This window comes from Vidua macroura, chromosome Z (genome assembly GCF_024509145.1).
Source record: "Vidua macroura isolate BioBank_ID:100142 chromosome Z, ASM2450914v1, whole genome shotgun sequence".
Lineage (NCBI taxonomy): Eukaryota > Metazoa > Chordata > Aves > Passeriformes > Viduidae > Vidua > Vidua macroura.
The window spans coordinates 81,146,906-81,168,724 of record NC_071611.1 but is presented as its reverse complement, the minus strand read 5'-3'; the positions used below and the strand labels follow the sequence as shown (position 1 = coordinate 81,168,724).

The window sequence follows — 21,819 nt, the reverse complement described above, 5'->3', positions numbered from 1 at the left end:
GCTGCAAGAAGCTCTGCCGGCACTGAACCAAGCACCCACAGCTCCCTGAGTCAATCTGGAGAAGCTGATCACCTTAGGGCTGGAGAATTGCATTAAAGGTCAGAGCCAGGAGCAATTAAGGGCTGGGTGACAGGAAATGGAAGGCTCGATGGGGAAATCGTAAACAAGCTGAGTGTTTTCTGTATCATGTCCTGCCTTTCTTCCTTCTCTACATTCAGTTAAACACAGTTCTAAGAAGATTTTTAAACATTTTATAGCAGTGCCTACCACGCACAGAAGAGCTGAGCTTCCCCCTCACACCCCTCTGTTCTTGTTTGAGGAAAAAGCAGTACCACGATTTTGATACATTTCACTTTCCCCCCCCACTATTTTTACCTTCCTTTTTCCCTGAAAGGCTCTAGAAAATGCTGCTAAACTGGAGCTTTGGCCCCACTTTGTAATATCCTCTCCTTTTTTTATTCTTCATTCTCCCCAGCTTACTCCTGCAGTTCATATATTTGAGCTTTCTGTCGCAAGCACAGAGGCCAAAAGACTTTTCCTACTGGGAGTCAAGGCTCTTATCTGATGTTATGGCTTCAAAACTGATGACTTAATAAAACAAACCCACAAAACGTTATGAGAATTTGTTTTGTTTTGTTTTGTTTTAATGCCTTCTAGGCCACCTGCCATATTTAAGCTTCCATGACAGAGGAACACAAAAATAGGCCAAATTTTCCTTGAGGTAAACCCACTTGTATTTCCTGTGTGTCCTGTTGTCCTTACTAAAGTCTGGGAAGAGCTTATGTACCTGCAGAGAACCAGAGTTGCCTTCTTCATGACAATATTTATGAGAATAAAAAAAGAGAACAAAAAGTAATGGCTGTTGACTAGAGGAGTGTTTAATTTCTCCATTTTCTCATTTTCATTTGCACATTTTAACTGAAATTGCAAATATTTAGTTGCAAAAGAAGAGGAGTATTTTTCTTCTGGTGCTCCTCCAGATAATAAATTTCCATCTATAAATTTCCATCTATAAATAAAGGATTGTGAGCCATTCCTCATAGGTGGCACAAACAGAAAGCCTAAAATAAATAGACCTTTAGGGAATATTCAAGCCTGATAGAGGAAAAAAAAAAAAAAAGAAAGAAAGAAAGAAAGAAAGAAAAGTCAAATTGGCTGTTTGCTGTCAAAGGAACTCAGAGATGGCGTTCCACATTAGAGACCTCCCTACCTCCCTCTCTTTAGATATTTTTCAGGGTGAGCTCTTGCCCTTCACCATGTGGTCACCATTTTTACACTTACAACCACAAGACTTTGCTTTATTTTATGTGAAAAACTCGATATAAACTGGAAAGTTGCTACTAATATACATATACATATATATATATATATATATATATATAAAAGCATAAAACTTGCCAGTCATCACTCCATGGCAGTTTCTGAAGTTATAACAATGAAGAGTTGATGAATATCATTGTGTGTGGAAGGAGGGTCGTTGTGTGACATGATTATTTTGCACACTGCAAGTCACAGGAATAAATACAGATCTGCTGAAAGCTGTAATCAGCTGGAAGCAAAGCCACGTTTCCCCAGTGCAGTGTCAGAAAAAGGCTGAAGTCCAAACAAACAAATTGCAATAATTCAGTAATGATGCAGAGATCAACCAGCGTTCCTCAGACAAAATAAAAGAATCTCTATCAATCACCAGATGCACCAAAAATAAGTCAGTCTTGAAATATGGCTTGACAGAATCTGTGTCTCCTGGTCTGGAAATAAATGTCTGTGCTTTCTCTTGACACTTTCAGAGTTTTCCCTAAGTGTGGCAGTTTAACTTCTTATAGGCAGCCATTATTCCTTGGAAAAGTCCTATTTATGGGACATTATCTCATAATTCTCTGCATAATTTGCTGCCTGATAGGTCTTGAAAAACAGTAAATCTGAAGTTTCTATCAGCTTGGTATGCAAAATGGATCACTCAGCACAGTAACATTCACAAGTGAGAATGCCTCTTCTGTCTCAGATTTGCAGAATGCGATTGAAAAAATATAATTTTAAGTTTTGAGCGCCCAAATGAGCTTTGAAGTCAGATTGGGGTGAACTGTTCCTGCAAAGATCTTGTACTTGTATTGCTTTGTTAAAGAACAGAGTTATGATTTGGGCTGCAAAATGTGAACTCTCATTTGCCTCTTTAGATTTTGTAAAATATTTTTCTGCTTTTTTAGTTGCCAAAGTGTCTTTGTAGGTCGTTCCATTTGTGTCTCAGTTTACCCCATTCTGTTTTGTGAAAACATTCCTTTCCTTTTTTTTTTTTTTTTAAATTTTTTTTTTTTAAATTTCTCCAGTCAGGCCATTTAAACTTCAAAGGGAAAATAACTCAGTCTCTTCCGTACTTTGCAATTTCTAAAAACCTTTGCATACTTTCCATTCCCTTATCCAAGTCACTGATGAAAACTTCGAAGGGTACCAATGCTGACTAGCCCTGGCAAAACCCCATTCGAAACGTGCCTCTATAGTCACAGCAAGCCATTTATTCCCTAACCAGTTTTGAAAACATGCCACACTAGTTTTGCCAAGAAAACATCTCCCCAGCTCGTTTATGAAGACGTTAAACTTGCCACTGCTGTTCTTCCATCCTGCTGGGGAAATGCCCTGCTGGGCTTGAAAGTTTTTTCTTTTTTTTTGCCTGGTTTGATCAGAGCAGAACTTACATCAAAATGCAGATGGAATCAGCTCTGGAGGTGGCTTTGGGGGGGAAAAAAAAAAAAAAAAAAAAAAGTAATATCTGCATATTTCTCTTAGCCTGCTCGTGGGGTGGAAAGCAGATGAAATGCCTGGAAACTGGGAGCAACAACCCAAGAATTGGCTATATTTTCTGCATCAACAGGAATAGCTGAATTACTGTTCTCTCTATCTGCTTTTTCAGCCGGGCAAAATGTAAAAAAACGCTTGGGAGATCAACATCTTTGCTGTTTTTCCCTCTGTGGTCTTGGCTCACAGAGATGGCCACGAGGTCCCCACAGCACAACGAAGTGACACGGAATGATAAATGTGACCAGGCACACCAGAATTATTTAGCTTGCAGAAGAACTTTAGGATCATCAAAGTTTATTTACAGTGCACCACTGTAAATGGGTTCCAATGATACCAAACAAAGAATAAATACAGCATCAACTGAAAAAAAAAAAAAAAAAACCAAACCCAAACTCAACCCAAAAGATCTGCCTGCCTGCTTGACTTGCTGATAAAAGCTGAATCATGTTTTGTGCACGTATTTTAGATCTATGTAATCAAAGCTATTAGAAAAACAAGCCCCAAAGACTCAGCAAAACCTGGCACTTTGCTTCAGATATTTGAAAATCCAGACATACAGCTTTTCTGAAAATAACAGTGTGTGCATAAATCCTCCAGGTTAAGCATGAAATTAAAATCCCAGACCTTCCCTGCTGCGTGTCCAGCACCTTGGGTGTTAAAAAAGCTGAGCAAATCACCTCAGGCCACAGGCAGCATGATCAGAAAGTGGTGACACCTTCATGGTCTGTTGTAGTTGCACCACGTGTGCATCACTGGAATTTCAGTAGGAAAACCACCACACATCCTGTAACATTATTTTTCTCTGATATGGTTCCTATAAATCCTTTGACTGGGCCCAGCACCCCAGTGTTTTCACATTTTTCAATGTGCTTTTCCTATTTCTAGGAAGCATTATATTTAGGTGGCTCAGGGGTGGTTTTCTTTTTTTCCTGAAAATATGTTTATGGGAAAAAAAAAAACAACAAAAAAACCCAAAACCACAATCAGCAATCACATAAATACACTGGAGTGTAGCATGTTAATGAATAGATGGGTAGTTAGTTTCACTTGGAGAGTTTGGGAAGTTATTTTGGCAGTGAAAGTTTTTTCCCTACATTAATCAGGTACTTCTTCCATAGGTGCAGGCCTTGATCCCTCTACTCTTTGCAAATGTGCAGAGTTTTGCTTAGTGCTTTATTGACATCACCTTCTAGGTGCTCATATCGATAAAACTGATTTTAGTTTTAGAGATTTGCAGTTTGGAGCTTTATGAGCTGCTTCCTGATCAGCCATGTGTGGTGCTCTGTATGCAAATAGATTAAAAGTTTTATTCACTGAGGCCTGTTTGAGTTTCTACTGATTTCACCGAGTTACTGACGTGGGTAATGTTGATTATCTGTGGCTTTTTTTCTGGACCAGAATCTCTCAGAGCAGCGGATGCACACAGGCTGTGTGTGCAGGCAGCACTGCAGGAAAGGAATTCTGATCATTAAGAAGCGTTAATCACAGCAGATTCAGGTATTCCTCGTGGCACAACTCACTGACACCTGTTGACACAATTTAGGTACCAGCTGAACCATCAGGTACCGTGGCACAGGCAGTGCAAATTAACATATGGCATGCAAAAAACCCCCTTAACACACCCAGAGCAAAACTGATCAAACCCAAATTTGAGCTCTCTCTAAGTAACCCCATGGCAGAGGAGCTGGAAGATCCTAGATCGCCTTCAAGCTCCCTTTCCAACCCAAAATCATTCCACGTTCCCAACTTTTCCTTCCTTTTACGCTGGAGTGGCTCGAAACTTTTTGCTCCTTACCTCCTAAGATTTCCGTCAAGCCCATTTCCGTTCTAACCTGCCTCCATGGCCCACGTTTTCCTTGTAGGCTGCACTTAAGGTAATTAGAAGATATTACTAATGGGAAGATGTCTCAAGATAATGGTCTCCTGCAGTAAGGCAAATGCCAAGATGGCATTTCTTGGAGCAAGGCACATACATCCAGGGACATTCTTCTGTCTCACGCCTTATTATTTTTTTTTTTCCTGCTACGCCAAGCCATGAGTGATGCAGATTTTGCCCTGCTGTGCCCTGAAGTGGCAGTGACTCTGTGTGCCAGTGGAAAACTTGGTCCCAGGAGCCTCGCAAAGACTCTCATTAATAAGGCTTGTGTTTCTTCCCCATGTGGTTCCAGGCTGGGCAGAGCTGGAGGGAAAGCTAAAGCCACCTAGGAAGCGCAGGACTGAGTCAATTACCTCATCTGCTGCTGTGATATTTGGCCTTCCTGGTCTGTAATTCATAAACCTTTCCTGATTAATGGAAAAGCAGGCTTTAGCCATTAACTCACGATTTTGTTAACAACCTCCTGTGGCAATATTTCACGTGAGTCTTGGGAAAAGGTTCCAGGGTGGCCAGTGCAGGCTGTTGCTGTGTGCCTTCTTCATGCACGCTTTAAATGCTTTTTTTTTTTTTTTTGGAGCTATTGATCATGTTTGAGACACCCAGCCTGTTGTCCTAATCTAAACAAAACAAAACAAAACAAAACAATTTAAAAGAAGTGTTTCCAAAGCTGACAGAAGGAGAAGGACACAGGAATTGTCTGTTCTGCTGAGTGTGACGTTGCCATTTCATTTACTGCTCAGTGATGAAAGCCAGGAGAAAGTTAAGCACAGGGAGCTTGGCTTTGCCATGTATTTTAATAACTCTTTGCTCCAATAGCCACTGTGGCACTTGTTTTAAAAATGTGGGACCAGAACCAGGCATTCATCACCTCATTTGGGTGTCTAGGGGGTGGCTGCAGTGGAAGCTGTGTTGATGATTTTTAAAAAAAAGCTGAGGAAGTAGAAGGCTGTGAGCTGGCTAGATTCCATAAATCCCATCACAAAGCATGTCCAGCTGCATGTTTGCCTGCTTAAAACTTTGTGATGGACGGGATCATTTTTAGAGCTATGAGAGCTGACAGCACCTGAATACCTACCACTGAATAAACAACCTTTATAATTGTTTAATAAACAATTTTCCTTTCCCCAGTAAAAAAAGTCAATTTAATCTATGAGTGTGTCTGACATCTGAGGAAGGTGGAGAAAAACAGCAGGTGAAAATAAGGAAAAAAAGAAAAAAAGGTTTATGACCTTTTATTTATCAGATATCAGAAATAACACATCTTCTACATCTATGCTTATCACTGACAGAATATTCAGGGAAAAAAACACAAAGGGGGTTAAGAAAAGCACATCCTATGTGGTAAAGGACTTTTGGAAGGAGCTTTGAAATCCTTGCTGCTGGACACAGCTTCCCCTGACACAATATTTGTACAGAAATTTCCTCATTTGTACACTAACAGCCCAGCCCACCAAACTGATTGTGAAGTTGTAGATTTTTTTTAGACTGAGTGGTTTAAAAAGTCTCTGCAAACAGATGTCAGTGGCAAATTATAAATAGAAGCCAACTTGATTTTTGTCGTATCTAATGGGCACTCAAAACACAGAGACAACCTCCTCTAAAAATATAATTTAAAATTACCCCCAGAAAACCATCTGCTTTTGATTTTTAATGATAAACGTGAATAAAACCAACCACTTACAGTTAAGCTGCACCTGAATTAGTTACAGATGTTGTGAATTTAAGGAAATTCTGCCAAAAGACTCGGCAGTATCCACTAGGTGGCAACCAGTGACCGTGTTTGGGCCGCCTTATCTCCACAAAACCTCTCATTCATACGGCAGATAAAGAACTGCATTATTAATTTATACCACTGCATCCCCTCTACACCTAATATTTGTTTAGCCAGCTGCTTCCTCTAATCCTCCTTAAACACATTGATTGAAATCCTAAGCATATTCAGAGCGTTTTATTTTTTTTTTATTTTGCCTTTTTTTTTTTTTTTTTTTTTTTTTCCTCCCCACCCCAAAGAACATTTTGTTACCTACAAGTTACAAGCTGTCTTTTCAGGCTCAGCACTGTGTGCTACAGTTCCTACCAGCAGAGACAGAATGTCTAATACTTCCTCGCCAGCAACAGAAGCAGCTTGTCATATGAAAATAACTTTTGTTTTTTTTTTTTCCCCACAAAATTTTTCATTTCCATAGAGTTCGAGCAACTACATACAATGAAACAGAAATGCTAAATATTTCAACTCCCAGGAACAGTTTAAGCAGTGCTTCAGTGAAAAAGCAAATGAAAAGCAGAAAACATTAATTCCAATTTTCACCCCTTAATCCTTGCAGAGAATTGGAAAACTTTTAATATATTTAAATGTAAGCAATTGTAAAGTCTCTCTGCACTTGAGGATCTCAGAACACCTTTTAAGGGGTGGTACATATTGCTTCCAGATTTTTTTACTGAGGGGCAAGGAGGTTAAGCAACTTCATTAAGTATTGATAACATCCTTTTGGCTCCAGGCCGTGACAAAAATATTCCTTTTAGTCACAAATCAGCATAAAAATCATAAATGTTGGGGACCTGCAGTAGAAAACACTCTTCTTACCAATTTTTACAAACTGTAATGCAATAGAAACCCTCCATCCTTTCCTGAAATCTTTTCTCCCTCTGCCCCAAGCCTTTGTACTACTCCAGGGTTTTATTTGGTTGGTTTTTTAGGGTTTTTTTTGGGGGTTTTTTTTGGTTTTCTTTTTTTTTTTTTTTTTTGTTTTTTTTTTTTTTTTTTTTGTTTTTTAGTATCTTGGATTGTTTTAACCAGGCTCAGTGGCGCTGGGAAGAAACTGAACCTCCTGGATTTGGGATGAGAGGATGCTCTGCTGTGGACTGCGCTGTGAGCCTCTGGCAGGGACATAAACTTTTCTTCCTCTTTCTTACTGGAGTCTGCTTACACATCCAGGAATCTTGTTAGGAAGACTGGCTTTTTGGCAAAATTTCACTGAGGACTGGCAGTGTCTTCATTACTACATTTACTTTTTTGGGGGGGATTTAACCAGTAAAAGCTGCTTTCCGCATCTTTCCCACCCTACTTCACTTTAAAATTATCTCAAACTGGTCTTTTTTTTTTTTTTTTTTTTTTTTTTCCTTAATTTTTTGTTCCCTCCTGCATTCTTCCACGTTCCCTTTCCCCCTTGGCAGGTGTGTAAGGGCCGGGGGTCTTGGGTGATGCACTCAGAAATAATGAAGTACTTAAATGGATATTTACTTTCCAATATTTTGCTTTCCAGCTCGACTTTGCTGAGCTGCGCTTTACAGGACTGTGCTTTGGTGGCCTCACCAGACCCGAAACCCCAGAGCTCCTTCCTCACGCATTTCAGGCACTGAAGCAGGCATAAATACAAATTCACCGCTGTTCATCACCTGGACGATTCTCTTGAGCACATTGCCAGGCCCCCAGAGACTCCTGAGGGCGTTGTACCACTTGCAAGACACCGAGCACCAGCGTCCATGGCAGCACTTTCTGCCCTGAAAGACCCCAGCAGCAATTAAGCCCTCACTAATTATACACAAACGGCAGTAAACCCCCTTAATTCAAGCACTCAAAAAGCTTTCCAGCCCTCGCTGTCTAAACTCACCGCACAAGGAGTTTTGCCGCGAAAAACGTTCTGAATGGCACCCTTCTGTGGGTTTGACCCCAAACAAACAGTGAAACGATGCAGTTATCAGAGCCCTGGACCAGCTCATGTGCAGCAACATCTGTAAAATGCTGAGGCATCCCAACTTCATCACTGAGTGGAGAGGGTGCAGCAACCTGTGCCAAACGTTATTCAGGCTCCCCTTGACAATAAATAGCCAAATATGACATCAGTTTGTAACATATCACATCTTATCAGAATCTTCTTGCTTCTAACTGGATGGGCAGTACTTTGTGCAGAATCTGCTTCCAGTCCTTGAAATTTTTTTTTTTTTTTTTTTTTTTCTCAGTCTACCCTGCTCTTTTTCCCTACGTCCTGAAAACTTCTAAAAGCATCTGGATGGATGGAGGAATACTCAAAGAACGGAACAAGCAACAAACAAACAATCAAACAAACAAACAATCAAACTAACAAAAAAAAAAAAAAAAAAAAGAGAGAAATCTCTGTGTGAAGAACAATCCCATAGGAGGAAGCCACAGAGCAGAAGTATACGACTTTTTTTCTTTCTGCAGTTGCAACATGATCCCTCCTTTGGTAACACAGAGCGCTTAAAAGTCAAAGACACTGAAGTTAGCCAGTTTCAATCCGTCTTTCACCCTCCTCGCCCCCCGCCTCAGCTGCCAAGTTAGAACTCCCAAAAATCCCTCCAGCGCAGGCAGCCCTGCAGCTGATGCCACAGGCGCTGCTCGCGGGGTCCCCATCCCACTCGGAGCAGCAAAGCAGGAAAAAAGAAAGGAAAAAAAAAAACCAAAAAACTTTCCTAAAAGTTTGATTTTTTTTTTCCTTTTTTTTTTTTTTTTTTTCTTTTTTTTTCTTTTTTTTTTTTTACCTTGCGCAGAGCTCCCTGCGAGTTGAGATGCTCTCAGGACTCTCCAGCAGCTGGGAACGGAGGGCGGCGGAGCGCAGGAGGAAGTTTTTGGTGCTCACCTTAAGTCAGAGAGTGTGTGTGCGTGTGTCTATGTCCCGAGTGTCTCTTTGTGGCTCTGGGTGGCAGAGGACCTGATGCAGGGAAGGGAGAGCCACTTTCTCACCGGGAGGAAAAGAAAAGCAACACGTCATGAGTTAAGTACGCCTCCAAGATGTCTTAATTACAGCCCAACGTGCTCCCATTCAGACCCCAGGAATGAGAGGGGAAAATAAAAAAAAAAAACCACACGAGCGCGGTTTTTTCCTGTGGCTCACACACCCAGCCCCGGACCAGCAGGCTGCCCTCTCCCTCCAGGTCCCTGTCCTCGCCCCTCGGGTCCAGCCCGCCCAGATCCGCACCTAAAAAAGCCTCTCTCAACTCCACGCAAGTCCTGAGCTAAAAACTACACGGGACTTAAAGAGAGAGAGGAAAAAAAAAAAAAAAAAAAAAAAAAAAAAAAAAAAAAAAAAAAAAGGAAAAAAAAGGAGGGGAGAGAAAAGAAAGAAGTTGGTAGTGTTCCTCATGAAGAGACCATTGAATTTAGGGATTTAGGGTGTGTGACACCCTGAGAAACATGACACTTCTGACCACTTGCCTCCCAGCCCCCGCTCCTTTTTTACCCCCCACACTCCCATTAACTCTGAGGGTTTCAGACACCGGGAAAGTGACGCAGGAAAGCTGTGGAGCAGGGGGGTGGAAACAGCTGGACCTAACAGGATCCCCTTCTGTTTTTCCTTTACCCCCAACTTCCCGTAGAATCGTAAATCCAGGAAACAAACCCACCTTCTCTTATCACACCCCAAAAAAACAGAGCACGCCTTGCTCAGGGCCCTGGCATCCCTAAATCCCAGCAGCTGCTGATCCCAAGGCTTTATGCAGTTCCTAAACGCCACCCCAGGCCAAAGTATTCCTCCAGCATCAAAAAATAATCTGTATTGCTGTCCCCTTCACATGGTGAGACTCACAGCCCCAGAGGAGTCTGCCAAAACCCACACAGTGTGTGGCTTTAACCCCTTAAATGCCACGGCGTGGAAGGCACACACGTCAAATCTCACACCTGACAAGGGGAGGCAAAAGGTGCTGTTGCATCTCTGAATGTGTCCAGTCTGAAAAAGCAACCAACCAAAAGCAAAACCCCAAATCGAACAACAAGAGGTGAAAGCAACGAGGGGGGGGGGGGGGGGGGGGGAAAGGGCAAGCCTTGTTGATGTACTAGGTGTTGGCAAATTTGGGCTCGAATCATGTTACTTGTGTAAAGCAGGTGTTACTTTACTCCGCTTGTGAAAAATGAGGTTCTTGACGTCTAAATCTCCCAACAGCAGCAGGAAATAAATGTGGAGCTCTTAACCCCTAAAATTTGCTGGATTAAAAAGCACAGGTGGTCCAGCCAACTCGGTCCTGTGGATTAATTTTATCCTTTCCCCTTCCCCTTCCCACCCACCCTCTCCTTCTCCGACGCTGGACAGGAGAATGTGGCTGTGTCACCACCCACTGCAAACCCCCGGCATCATTTCCCAGCCCGGAGACTCCGCTAAGCTTTTATCATGGTGGGTGTCAAACCCTCAGCCCGCACCATCAAAAGAGGCTGCGGCCCATCAATCCTGCCCGATCAGGAAATGCCGGAGCCTGACACATCCCGGAGCCGAGGCACGTCCGAGGGGACGCGGGTTTCACCAGCGTCACCCAGCCGGGGTCACCACTGCTGCGCCTCGTCGGCGACTTCACAGCACAGCCCACTGGAAGGAAAAAGAAAACGAAAATAAAACAGACCCCAGGCAAATAAACACGCCTCTGTCTGGAATCATGGGGTATCCTGAGATGGAAGGGACCCACAAGCGTCATGGAAGTCCGACTTCGCAGGACACCCCGACAATCCCACAAAGAAGTATCAGGCTATCAGTTTGAGGTTATTAATAAAATTTGGGAGGCGAGGGGGCGGGGGTGAAAGGCGTGCAGTGCACGTTATTTTACGTGCTGTAAAACAACGAGGTGCAGGTGGCCTCAGGGGAGGAATTTAGGGACCAAGGATGCTCGGACGAGGCCGGGGGCTGGGTCCCCGCCCCCGGGGCACCGAGCTCACTCCGTGCTGGGGCAGCCCGGGGGTCGGGCGGGGGCTGCCCACCCCCCTCGGGGGCCGAGCGGGTGCTGAGAGCCCCGGGTGGGGCGGCACCGGCCCCTCCCGGCCGAACAAAGGGACGTTTCTTCGGGGCGGCGGGAGCCCGGCCCGCCCGTCCATCGCCGCCTCCGCCGCGGAGGAAGCGGCCTCGGATTTCAATAACAGAGGGGGCTTTGATGGGGCACGGCGAGAAAACACACCTCCGGCGGCGGGGCCGGAGCGAGAGGGGCGGGAGGAGCCGCGGGGCCCCGCGGGAGGGCGCGATGAGGGCGGGATGGGGAGCGGGATGTGGGATGGGGGATGTGGGATGTGGGATGGGGAGCGGGATGCGGGATGGGGGATGTGGGATGGGGAGCGGGATATGGGATGGGGGATGTGGGATGCGGGATGGGGAGCGGGATGCGGGATGGGGAGCGGGATGTGGGATGGGGGATGTGGGATGCGGGATGGGGAGCGGGATGCGGGATGGGGGATGTGGGATGGGGAGCGGGATATGGGATGGGGGATGTGGGATGCGGGATGGGGAGCGGGATGCGGGATGGGGGATGTGGGATGGGGAGCGGGATGCGGGATGGGGGATGTGGGATGGGGAGCGGGATATGGGATGGGGGATGTGGGATGTGGGATGGGGAGCGGGATGCGGGATGGGAAGCGGGATGAGGGATGGGGGATGTGGGATGTGGGATGGGGAGCGGGATGCGGGATGGGAAGCGGGATGAGGGATGTGGGATGGAGAACGGGATGTGGGATGCGGGATGGGAAGCGGGATGAGGGATGTGAGATGGGGAGTGGGATGTGGGATGCAGGACGTGGGATGGGATGTGGGATGTGGGATGTGGGATGTGGGATGCTGGATGCGGGATGGGGGATGGGGAACGGGTTGCGGGATGTGGGATGTGGAATGGAGAACGGGATGAGGTATGCGGGATGTGGGATGTGGGATGGGGAGCAGGATGTGTGTTGTAGGATGGGGAGCGGGATGTAGGATGGGGAGTGGGATGCGGGATGGGAAGCGGGATGAGGGATGTGGGATGGAGAACGGGATGTGGGATGTGGGATGGAGAACGGGATGAGGTATGTGGGATGTGGGATGTGAAATGGGGAGCGGGATGCGGGGTGCAGGATGGGATGTGGGATGCAGGATGTGGGATGTGGGATGGGGAGCGGGATGCAGGATGTGAGATGGGGAGCAGGATGTGGGATGCAGGATGTGAGATGGGGAGCAGGATGTGGGATGCAGGATGGGGAGTGGGTTGCGGGATGTGGGATATGGGATGGAGAATGGGATGTGGGATGTGGGATGGAGAACGGGATGAGGGATGTGGGTTGTGGGCTGCAGGATGGAGGATGTGGGATGTAGGATGGGGAACGGGATGCAGGATGCGGGATGTGAGATGGGGAATGGGATGCAGGATGCGGGATGTGGGATGTGGGATGTAGGATGGGGATGCAGGATGTGGCTTGTGGGATGTGGGATGAGGAGCGGGATGAGGGATGTGAGATGTGGGATGTGGGAAGTGGGATGTGGGTTGCGCGATGCGGGATGCGGGATGTGGGATGTGGGATGTGGGATGAGGGGTGTGGGAGGGGGAGTGGGATGTGGGATGGGGAGCGGGATGGGGAGCAGGATGAGGGATGTGGGATGTGGGATGTGGGATGAGGGATGTGGGATGTGGGATGTGGGATGCGGGATGTGGGATGGAGAATGGGATGTGGGATGCGGGATGGAGAATGGGATGTGGGATGCGGGATGCGGGATGCGGGATGGAGAATGGGATGTGGGATGCGGGATGCGGGATGTGAAATGGGGAGCGGGATGCGGGGTGCGGGATGGGATGTGGGATGGGATGTGGGATGTGGGATGAGGAGCGGGATGAGGGATGTGAGATGTGGGATGTGGGAAGTGGGATGTGGGTTGCGCGATGCGGGATGCGGGATATGGGATGCAGGATGTGGGATGGGGAGGAGGATGAGGGATGGGGAGCAGGATGCGGGATGTGGGATGTGGGATGTGGGATGAGGGATGTGGGAGGGGGAGTGGGATGTGGGATGGGGAGCGGGATGGGGAGCAGGATGAGGGATGGGGAACGGGATGCGGGATGTGGGATGTGGGATGTGGGATGTGGGATGAGGGATGTGGGATGTGGGATGTGGGATGTGGGATGGGGAGTGGGATGTGGGATGGGGAGCGGGATGCAGGATGCGGGATGTGGGATGAGGGATGTGGGAGGGGGAGTGGGATGTGGGATGGGGAGTGGGATGTGGGATGGGGAGCGGGATGCAGGATGCGGGATGTGGGATGAGGGATGTGGGATGGGGAGCAGGATGTGGGATGGGGAGCGGGATGGGGAGCAGGATGAGGGATGTGGGATGTGGGTTGCGCGATGCGGGATGTGGGATATGGGATGCAGGACGTGGGATGGGGAGCAGGAGGCGGGATGCAGGATGTGGGAAGTGGGATGTGGGATGTGTGGCGGGATGCAGGCAGGACGCAGGAGGCAGGATACGGGGCAGGACGTGGGATGAGGGGCAGGACGCGTGGCGGTGTGCGGGGCAGGACGTGGAGCAGGACGCGGGATCCGGGGCGCGGATGTGGGGCAGGATGCGGGATTCAGGGAGGGATGCGGGGCAGGATGGACGCGGGGCAGGATGAGGGATGTGGGGTGAGATACGCGATGCAGAGCAGGATGCAGGGAGGGGTGCAGGACGCGGGATGCCGGGCGGGATGTGGATGCGAGGCAGGATGCACAGAGGAGTACAGGATGTGGGATGCAGGATGTGGGGCACGATGCACGGAGGGATGCGGGATGTGCGGTGGGATGCAGGGGATACCCGGGAGAGCCAGGCTGGGACAGTGTCCCCCTCCTGTTCCCAACTCTCGGGGCCCTTCTTGCCCTGCTGCCCCCACCCTGTCCCTCCCCACCGTGGCGAGATGCCGTGGGGAGAGCTGGAGCCCCCAGGAGCGCCATGAAAGTGACCAGAAATGGGCATTTCGCCGAGTTTTTTCACTGCCCTCATGTTTCATGATGTTCATTTCCCCAGCACCCTTCTTTGGGTTGTTTACTTGTTTTTATTTGCAGCGGGTTTGGGCTGAGAGAGCCCAGTTCATCCACACCCTGTGCTGTGGGGTTGGGGTCAGCAAGGCTTTTAGGAGCCCTATTTTTTTTGTTTAGGGGCTCTCTTTTAGGTTTATTAGACAGAGTAAACCAAAGGGAGCTGCAAAGTGAACCTGTGTGGTTTTCCATTGTATTTTTTTCTTTTTTTCCCCAGTTATAACTCAGGTTCAGGTAACTAAGAGGATGAAACATCACAGAGTCTTAAAATAAAGCCTTCTTGTAAATCTTAAAATTGGTTCTAGCACCTTATGGTGGTTTGAAGACCAGCTAATGGAGCTGCTGGATACCAAGAGGATATATCCATGGAAAGTTCATTTTTTTCCTGGCTTTTCCATAGCCATCCTTCAGGCCCCCACAACTGAACATTGCTGGGCACAGGAATGTTATTTTGGGGCAATACATGTGTTTCCGTCTATTAAGTAATAGAGAGATGTTATCATTTTGTTGACCAAAGGCATAGGTTCAAAACAAGCAGAATGTTCATTGTAAGGTTTGTTTGATGAGGGAAATGCAATTCTGCGCGGGTTTTGGGTTAAACCCAAGAGCTCTGCTCAGCATGACATGAGCTGGTGCAGTGTCTCAAACGAAACTTGCCTGATTAGCACTCAACAGAGGTTAAAAAAAAAAAAAAAAAAAAAACCCAAACCACCCTGATTTCACACAGTTCTGACACTTCTGGAGGCCTAATCTGCATATCTTGATAGTGATATTTCTGTATCAGCCCTGTGGAGGGTTTTTTGAGAGACGTGGAGTTAACTCCAGCTGAAGAGCTGCTCCACATGCAGAGCACTGCTGCGTGCACATCCATCATCATCCAGAAACATTAAGTAACTATATCTATAATAGTGATCTGGGATGCTTATTGCCTTTCTTCCAAGCATAGTTGAGGTTCTTTTCTTCCCCCTCCCAGTATCTGACCATGAAAGGGTGCAGAGTGAAAGCTGTTTGCTTAAACCCAGCTCAGATAAGATGAATAGATATTAGGTTTGCTTTTACCTAGGAGCAACTTCACAGGCCTGCTGATTATTATTCCTGGCACCTCAGACCACAGCAACAACTCAAGAAGGGAAAAAAAAAAAAAAAAAAAAAAAGAACATTCAGTAACATTTTGTGAAAGATTTTTGAATTTTCCTTTTTAATATGGATGCAAAGATGGCATTCTCTGCAAAAGCAAGTATTGTCATTCATGTTGCATTGGACTACAATGGGAAAACATTTTGGAAACTCCCACTGTTGCCACTTAAAACTGGCTATTTTTCAGGCTTTGAGGAGAAGGACGCTGGGAATACAGCACCTAAGCATAATCTTCCAAATAAACCTAAAAAAACAGGGGAGGAAGAATTTCAGGGGTTTGTTTTTAACAGCTTTATCGCTGTGTGTTTGATTTTGTGTTACTCACTTCTCGAGGGACTTGCTTTTAAAGCCTGTAAAAGTCCTGCCACCCTGAAATTCTTAGAAATTTTCCAATTACAGTGGCTGGTGCCCATCAGGGTTTTATGTGGGGGGAGGAGACAAAAAGGAGATAAAATCATAAACATACACACCTGATATAAAAATTAGTGTTCTTTAGTGACACAGCGAGGTACATTTAGGATTTGTTAGAAAAATCAGGTGTTAAAGAAAAAGCAGGCACATCTTCCTGCAGTTAGATTGTTGACCTACATGAAATGCATAGTCCATTTCCTCTATGCAACTGCTTTTAGGTTATTAGCACCTCTTTTATTGCCAGTTGTCTTCAAATTTCACCATTATTCTTCCTGCACAAGTCTTGCAGATCAGCGGTGGATCTGCTGCTGGTCCCCAAGGCACCCCCAGACATCTCCTCCTTCACTCTTCCTGTGGCCACTCACCCTGAATTTCATTTTCAGGGAGGTGCTCACTCTGAATCCAGGAAAAGGGAAGGGTTCAGGCAGCAGAAACGAAGCACACTTGGTCCCACTGAGGAAGATGTAAGGTAAGAGCTAATAATATGATGAAAAATGTGAGTTATGCACTTCCTCTGCTTGGAAAATTCAGCAGGGTGGACGCTATGAGTCACTGGTATAAAGCTACTGAAATCTGCAGGAGGAAAAAAAAAATGCAGAAGAACATACTCTTTTTATTTATGATTTTTTTTTTTCTTTTCTGGAAACAACCCTACTCATTCATGCAAATTTTTTTACTGAAAAAGAATGAGAAACCCAGAAGAGAAATACAGATATGGTGACAAATAAAGTAACACCCATTAAAAAATATTTAATCAAAAGGAATTATACTAAAAGGCTGGTTTTCCAAACCGACTGAAAATAAAGGAAATTATTTTATGCCAGCTGAACAGTCAGCTTTCCATTTGAGATTATTTATAGATTCTCAGTCTACAGAGTTTTCTCTTTCTTTTTTACAAGTTGGGCTTTTTACACTATGAGGTTGTTTTCTTCAGACTGGTTGTCAGGTTTCAGTGAGATATTTGTAGCTCTTTAAAACTCCTTTCAACATATTCTTTTCCTTTTTTCAGAGTATTCTCATTTTGACTGCTTAAGAAATGGAACGCCAACAAAAAATTCATGGAAAAAAATTCAGATTATCTCTCTCCTAACATCACTTTCTCTGGAGATAGATGGATGGGCTCTGTAAAAGGAATTTGCATGGTCTCCATCCTGCCTGATTGTATCAGGAGAATGATTTTCATATAAACACACTTTTGACTTAGCACTTCATCACACAATCTTTACACAGCCCTCTCCAGAATATTCATTGATTTTTGTCTTCTGATCTGTGCTATCTCTGCCTTGTCTTGGAACCTGATTTGACTTATTAGCACGTTGGGCCGTGTCCAGGCTTTTCTGAGGATTCTTTTGCTGTTAACTCTACATCTCAGAGCTGGGCCTCTTCCACGAGCCAGGCTAGGAGTGTTTTCTCAGCTTCTGTAAGCTCAACATGTTTTGCTCTTAATTACTTTTCTTTTTTCTTCACCCTGGGGGGTGAATTGGTGGGGCAGAAATGGAGAGTGATCAAGAAGCCAAGGGAGGAAGAAAAGATGAGGAGCAAGACTTTGTAATGAATAGTGTGTAAGCAGAAAACAGGAAAGCTTCTGCCACCAGCACTCAAGTTAGCAAAACACTTGGCATTTTCACCACACTTTCTGCAGCTCTTACAGGTGTCATGAGTGGTTCTGCCCTGCACACCCCAGAAATGAGCGAGTTTTATTCCATTAGACAGCAGGAATCTGGTTTAGGAAGTGACAAAAGGAAAATACTGAGGGCAGTCTTTGGACTGAACAGGTCCAGTAGTGGATAAGATACTTTCAAAGGCAAACTACCAACTTCTGTTGCCTAAAGCGCTGATTTTTTCGGGTAAATTGAAAGAAAGTAATCAGTTCCTGTAAATTACTTGATTTGCTCTTACTGCTCTCATTGCTCAATGAGTTACACATATGTTTACACAAAAGTTACACATATGACTGCAATGCCAGCTGAGTCGCAGAAATAGTCAGTGAATATCCGCTGTGACTGCTGGAAAATCAGTGAATTCTCCACGTGTGTCATCCCACGTGGATCACAGGTACCCTCCCAAACAGATTAGGTGCCACTTTTCAATCTGTGTGGACGTGACTGATTTTTGGTGTTTAACACCACAAACCGTGTGATTTCAGGCAATTGTGGCGCTCTCAAAACTAGAAGTGAGTCCAAGGAGTGACATTTTCACATGGAAAACTGAGCCAGTTTTTACTCAGCGTTGGACCACCATCAGCAAAACGCTGCTAAACTGACTGTGCTACCATCTTTCAAGCCATTCAGACAGAAAAAGGCACTTTTTATGACAGAACTACCCAGGCAGGCCAAGCCACTAGAAATAGGTTTCTTTGCTGGCTGCTGCATGTCCTCCCAGGCAGCAGCGAAACTCTGAAGATTTTGGCCAGTCTTCAAAACGTCCACTGGGCCATCTGAGTGCAGCTTCTAACCAGCTGCTTGTCCCAGTACAGAAAGAGGCAGCTCAGCTTTCCAGTGGCACATTCCCAAGTGCCTGCTCTGCAGGCAGAGACCGTGCCAGTGGCCTTGGGTAACTGGTGTCTGCTCCTGGCTCGCGCTGGGACCTGCTCTGAGACTCCCGGGGTGCTGCTGCAGGGCTTGCAGCATTGCAGTGCTCTTCTCCTGGGCTGGGTGGTGCTTTCTGAGGCGTGTGGAAATGTGGGGAGTTCGTGGTTTTACTCAAATTGCAGTGCCTCCAAGGATTCCAGCTTTGGAGGAGTTTGGATCACGGACCCCGTGCAGGAGCCAGTAGCCACTTGGCTGCCGGGAAGGCAGAGGACACCAGGGCACAAAACCAGCTGGTGCCCAGAGGCAGAGCCCTCAAGGCTCACACTCTGAGGCCAGCTGGCCCAGGAATGCGTGGGGCTGACACTGCCACACGCTTTAGGGTCACTTTTCCTTAGTGAGTGGGGTCGCCTGGGTTTGCGGATGCAGCCCGAGGTTTGGATGGGTGAATACTTTTGGCATCCCCACTGCATCCAAAAAGGCTCAGACGTCTGCATTTACAAGCTGCTGTCAGGAGCTGGTCCAGAGACGACTTTAAAGAGTTACTGGCTCGCCCTACCTCATTTTACAGCTTCCATGCTCTGTAAGGAGCTCTTGTGTTACACTTAGCGGCGCACAAACCCCATTCCTTCCGCATCTGACTGAAACAAGAGACAGGCTTGGTGTCCCACTCATTCTGGGGAAATTACCAGCACTTCCTCAGGCCCACTGCAGCAGGATTCCCAGCTGCAGTGAGCAAAGGAGCACACTATCTAGCCCCAATTATCTGCTCTTTCAGCTGGATATTCCGTGTAGGTAGATGAGCTAGCGTGACCTGTAATGCTGTCAGTACACCTCTTACATCTCTGAGCAAGGCACTTCATTATTTCTGCTTCCCAGGGGTCGTGAGCAAAATTAAAATTTCTGTAAGAACAGATTCCCCGAAGGTCTAGGGTGACCTGTTTTCTCGTTTTGCATGATAGGGCCTTAAATCAAATGCAACAGTTTTCAGTTAACATATTTCATTTGCTGACAGCGTGACATTGTTGGTATTTAGGCTTAAATTCATATTCTGTCAAATCTCATTAGTTTATTTTAACAAGGATCATCTTGATTGTAGCTCCCTGGCTTCAATTACAGCTAGGATATCTTTTAATAACCATAAGAAGCTCTGATATCAGTTCCTTATTTGAGTACTGCTTTGTGATTTCTTGTGGGATGTGCCTCAAATGAGAGGTGTTAACACTTGAAAAATAATTTATGAGAGAGACCTTGTGAAAGGCATCTTGGAGGTTTTGCCATTTTGCATAGCTCAAAAGGCGTTTCTGATTGTTCTGTTGAATTCTAGTAAGTTTTTTTGTGTCCTGGATACCCAGGAATATTTTTTTCTGGGGAGTTTGATGGGCTGTCATGAGCTGTCCTTGCAATTCCATACCTACTGTTGGAATTTATTGTGCTGCTGCTGCCTGGAAGTGATGGATAACATGGTTCCCTTCAAAGGAAGCAGTCACTTTGTCTTTTGAGCCCGTTAACACATTTTCTGTGGGGAGGTTTCTGTGGTAATAGAATGCTCCTTTTTTTTGACAGCAGCATTTCTACCTGCGGGTGTGGCTTTCATGGTGTTTTTTTGGGATTTGCTAGAATTAATGCTCTTTATTTGAGTATATATATATATAAATATATATATATATGTAGGTCAACACAAATAACTTTGCTTGTCCTCTGTGCAGGGTTTACATCAGTGTGGCTGGGGGAAAGCTGGGTGTAGTTATTCTCATTTCCTGTTTACTTGTTCTTGGGAAAAAAAAAATGTCAAAATGGATGAAAAACCTTGTCTAACTTGTGACAGGATCCAGTGAGTCACTTTTGATATCATCTCGTGATCCCTATCTGGTGGAGTATTTTGAAGTGGAGCCTCTGTCAGTACAAATATATTAAACACATGCACACATAAGATAGAGCTGCCAAGAACTTTAATGAATTTAAATGTTTAGGAGTGCAGCAGTTGTACACTGGGGTGTGTTGGCATCATGATTTTAAATATCTGTTGGGCTTTAATTTCTTGAATGATTCAGTGTGGAAAATATTCATCAGGTTATAAAAATGTGTTGACTTTGATCCTTCTTTATTTTCTTTTTAGGAAGACTGAAAATCTTTGCCGTCACAGTAAGTGGAAAATCAATATAATAAGAAAATGATGATTTACCTTTTCATATGGAAATATGTCTTCTGAGCACAGTTAGAAAAAGAGTTTTAAAGAGACCAGATTCATAGAATTTTTCCTTTTTAAATGAGGACGGTTATTTAAGAAAAACAATTTAAATGGGAGAAAAAAACCTTATTCACCAGTGCTGAAATTAACTTCACCTGCATAAATTCTGAGTTATAATCTATGAAACCATTCATATGAGGAGAACCAAATGCTGTTGGAATGCTGAAGTTTTACAGTTGTGAGCTCTGCCACATTACTAAAAGTCAAGTCCTACATAGTAAAAGTCTTTCAGCTTAGCCCAGCTTTCCTCACACTTTTGCAGTAAATGCAAAAGGTATATCCTTAGAAACATGGGAATTTATCTGTTTTAAAAGGCACATTACTGCTCTGCAGAGAATCTAGAAGAAAGGAAGTGGAGTTAAACACGTCAAAACTGGTAAAACAAAATTAAAAAAAAAAAAAAAAAAATTGGTGATGAAGCCTTGCTGGCCAAACACAGAATGAATAGAAGGCTTCTGTCACTTGTAGAGGATACAAACTAAAATAGCAGTTCTGGATATAACCCCGTAGAACTCCAGCCACAGGGACCCTCACCCTGATCCATAAAGAGGATTGGAGTATTTAAAAAAGGGTTTCCTATCTTCAGAGTCTCTGCTCCTTTCGAGTTGCACCACAAACCATTCACCACAGGCAGCAGGCAAATAACTGGCTGAGCTGGGGATGAACTGTAAAAAAAAAAAAAAACCTGCTTAGATTAAAAGAAAAAAACCAAAAACAAACCACCCAAGCCAAACAAATAAACAAAAAAAAGTTTATCTTATGCTATTTTATGTCAGTGAATAATCACAGTGATGTTTTTCATAGCCTCACAAATAAATACCTAAATGCCTTCCTAAAATACCTAAAAAGCCAATTTTAAAATTTTTGTTTCGTTTGTGCTTTTAAAAATAGTTGCTATGTATATGTGTGTGAATGTCTTTCTTTGAACCTGACATATTTCTGTCCCTGCCAATGAAGTATTCTGTGGAAAAATGCCACAATCAATAAAGAACCCCTTCTTTAGTTTTTTCCCCTGCGTCATATGCTAATTTTCAGGTGGATCTAATATTACCTTTTTGTCCAATTCTTTGTGCATT

At 45.1% G+C, this 21,819-nt stretch overlaps 1 protein-coding gene across 1 annotated transcript; it reads left to right on the top strand.

Annotated features, from left to right (window-relative positions):
• Positions 1-11,274: 11,274 nt before the first annotated feature.
• Positions 11,275-14,016, top strand: LOC128822425 (loricrin-like). The gene is made up of 2 exons (XM_054004125.1): positions 11,275-12,172; positions 13,775-14,016. Exons 1-2 carry the CDS (start codon positions 11,275-11,277, stop codon positions 14,014-14,016), a joined length of 1,140 nt encoding a protein of 379 aa, XP_053860100.1.
• The last annotated feature ends 7,803 nt before the right edge of the window (positions 14,017-21,819 follow it).

What these genes read in the sequence shown, in the direction of transcription:
- LOC128822425 (XM_054004125.1), top strand. Translation starts at nt 11,275, where the DNA reads ATGCTCGGACGAGGCCGGGGGCTGGGTCCCCGCCCCCGGGGCACCGAG. An exon ending in TGGGATGTGGGATGCAGGAC is followed by an intron (nt 12,173 to 13,774) that starts GTGGGATGGGAT and finishes TATGGGATGCAG; the next exon opens with GACGTGGGATGGGGAGCAGG.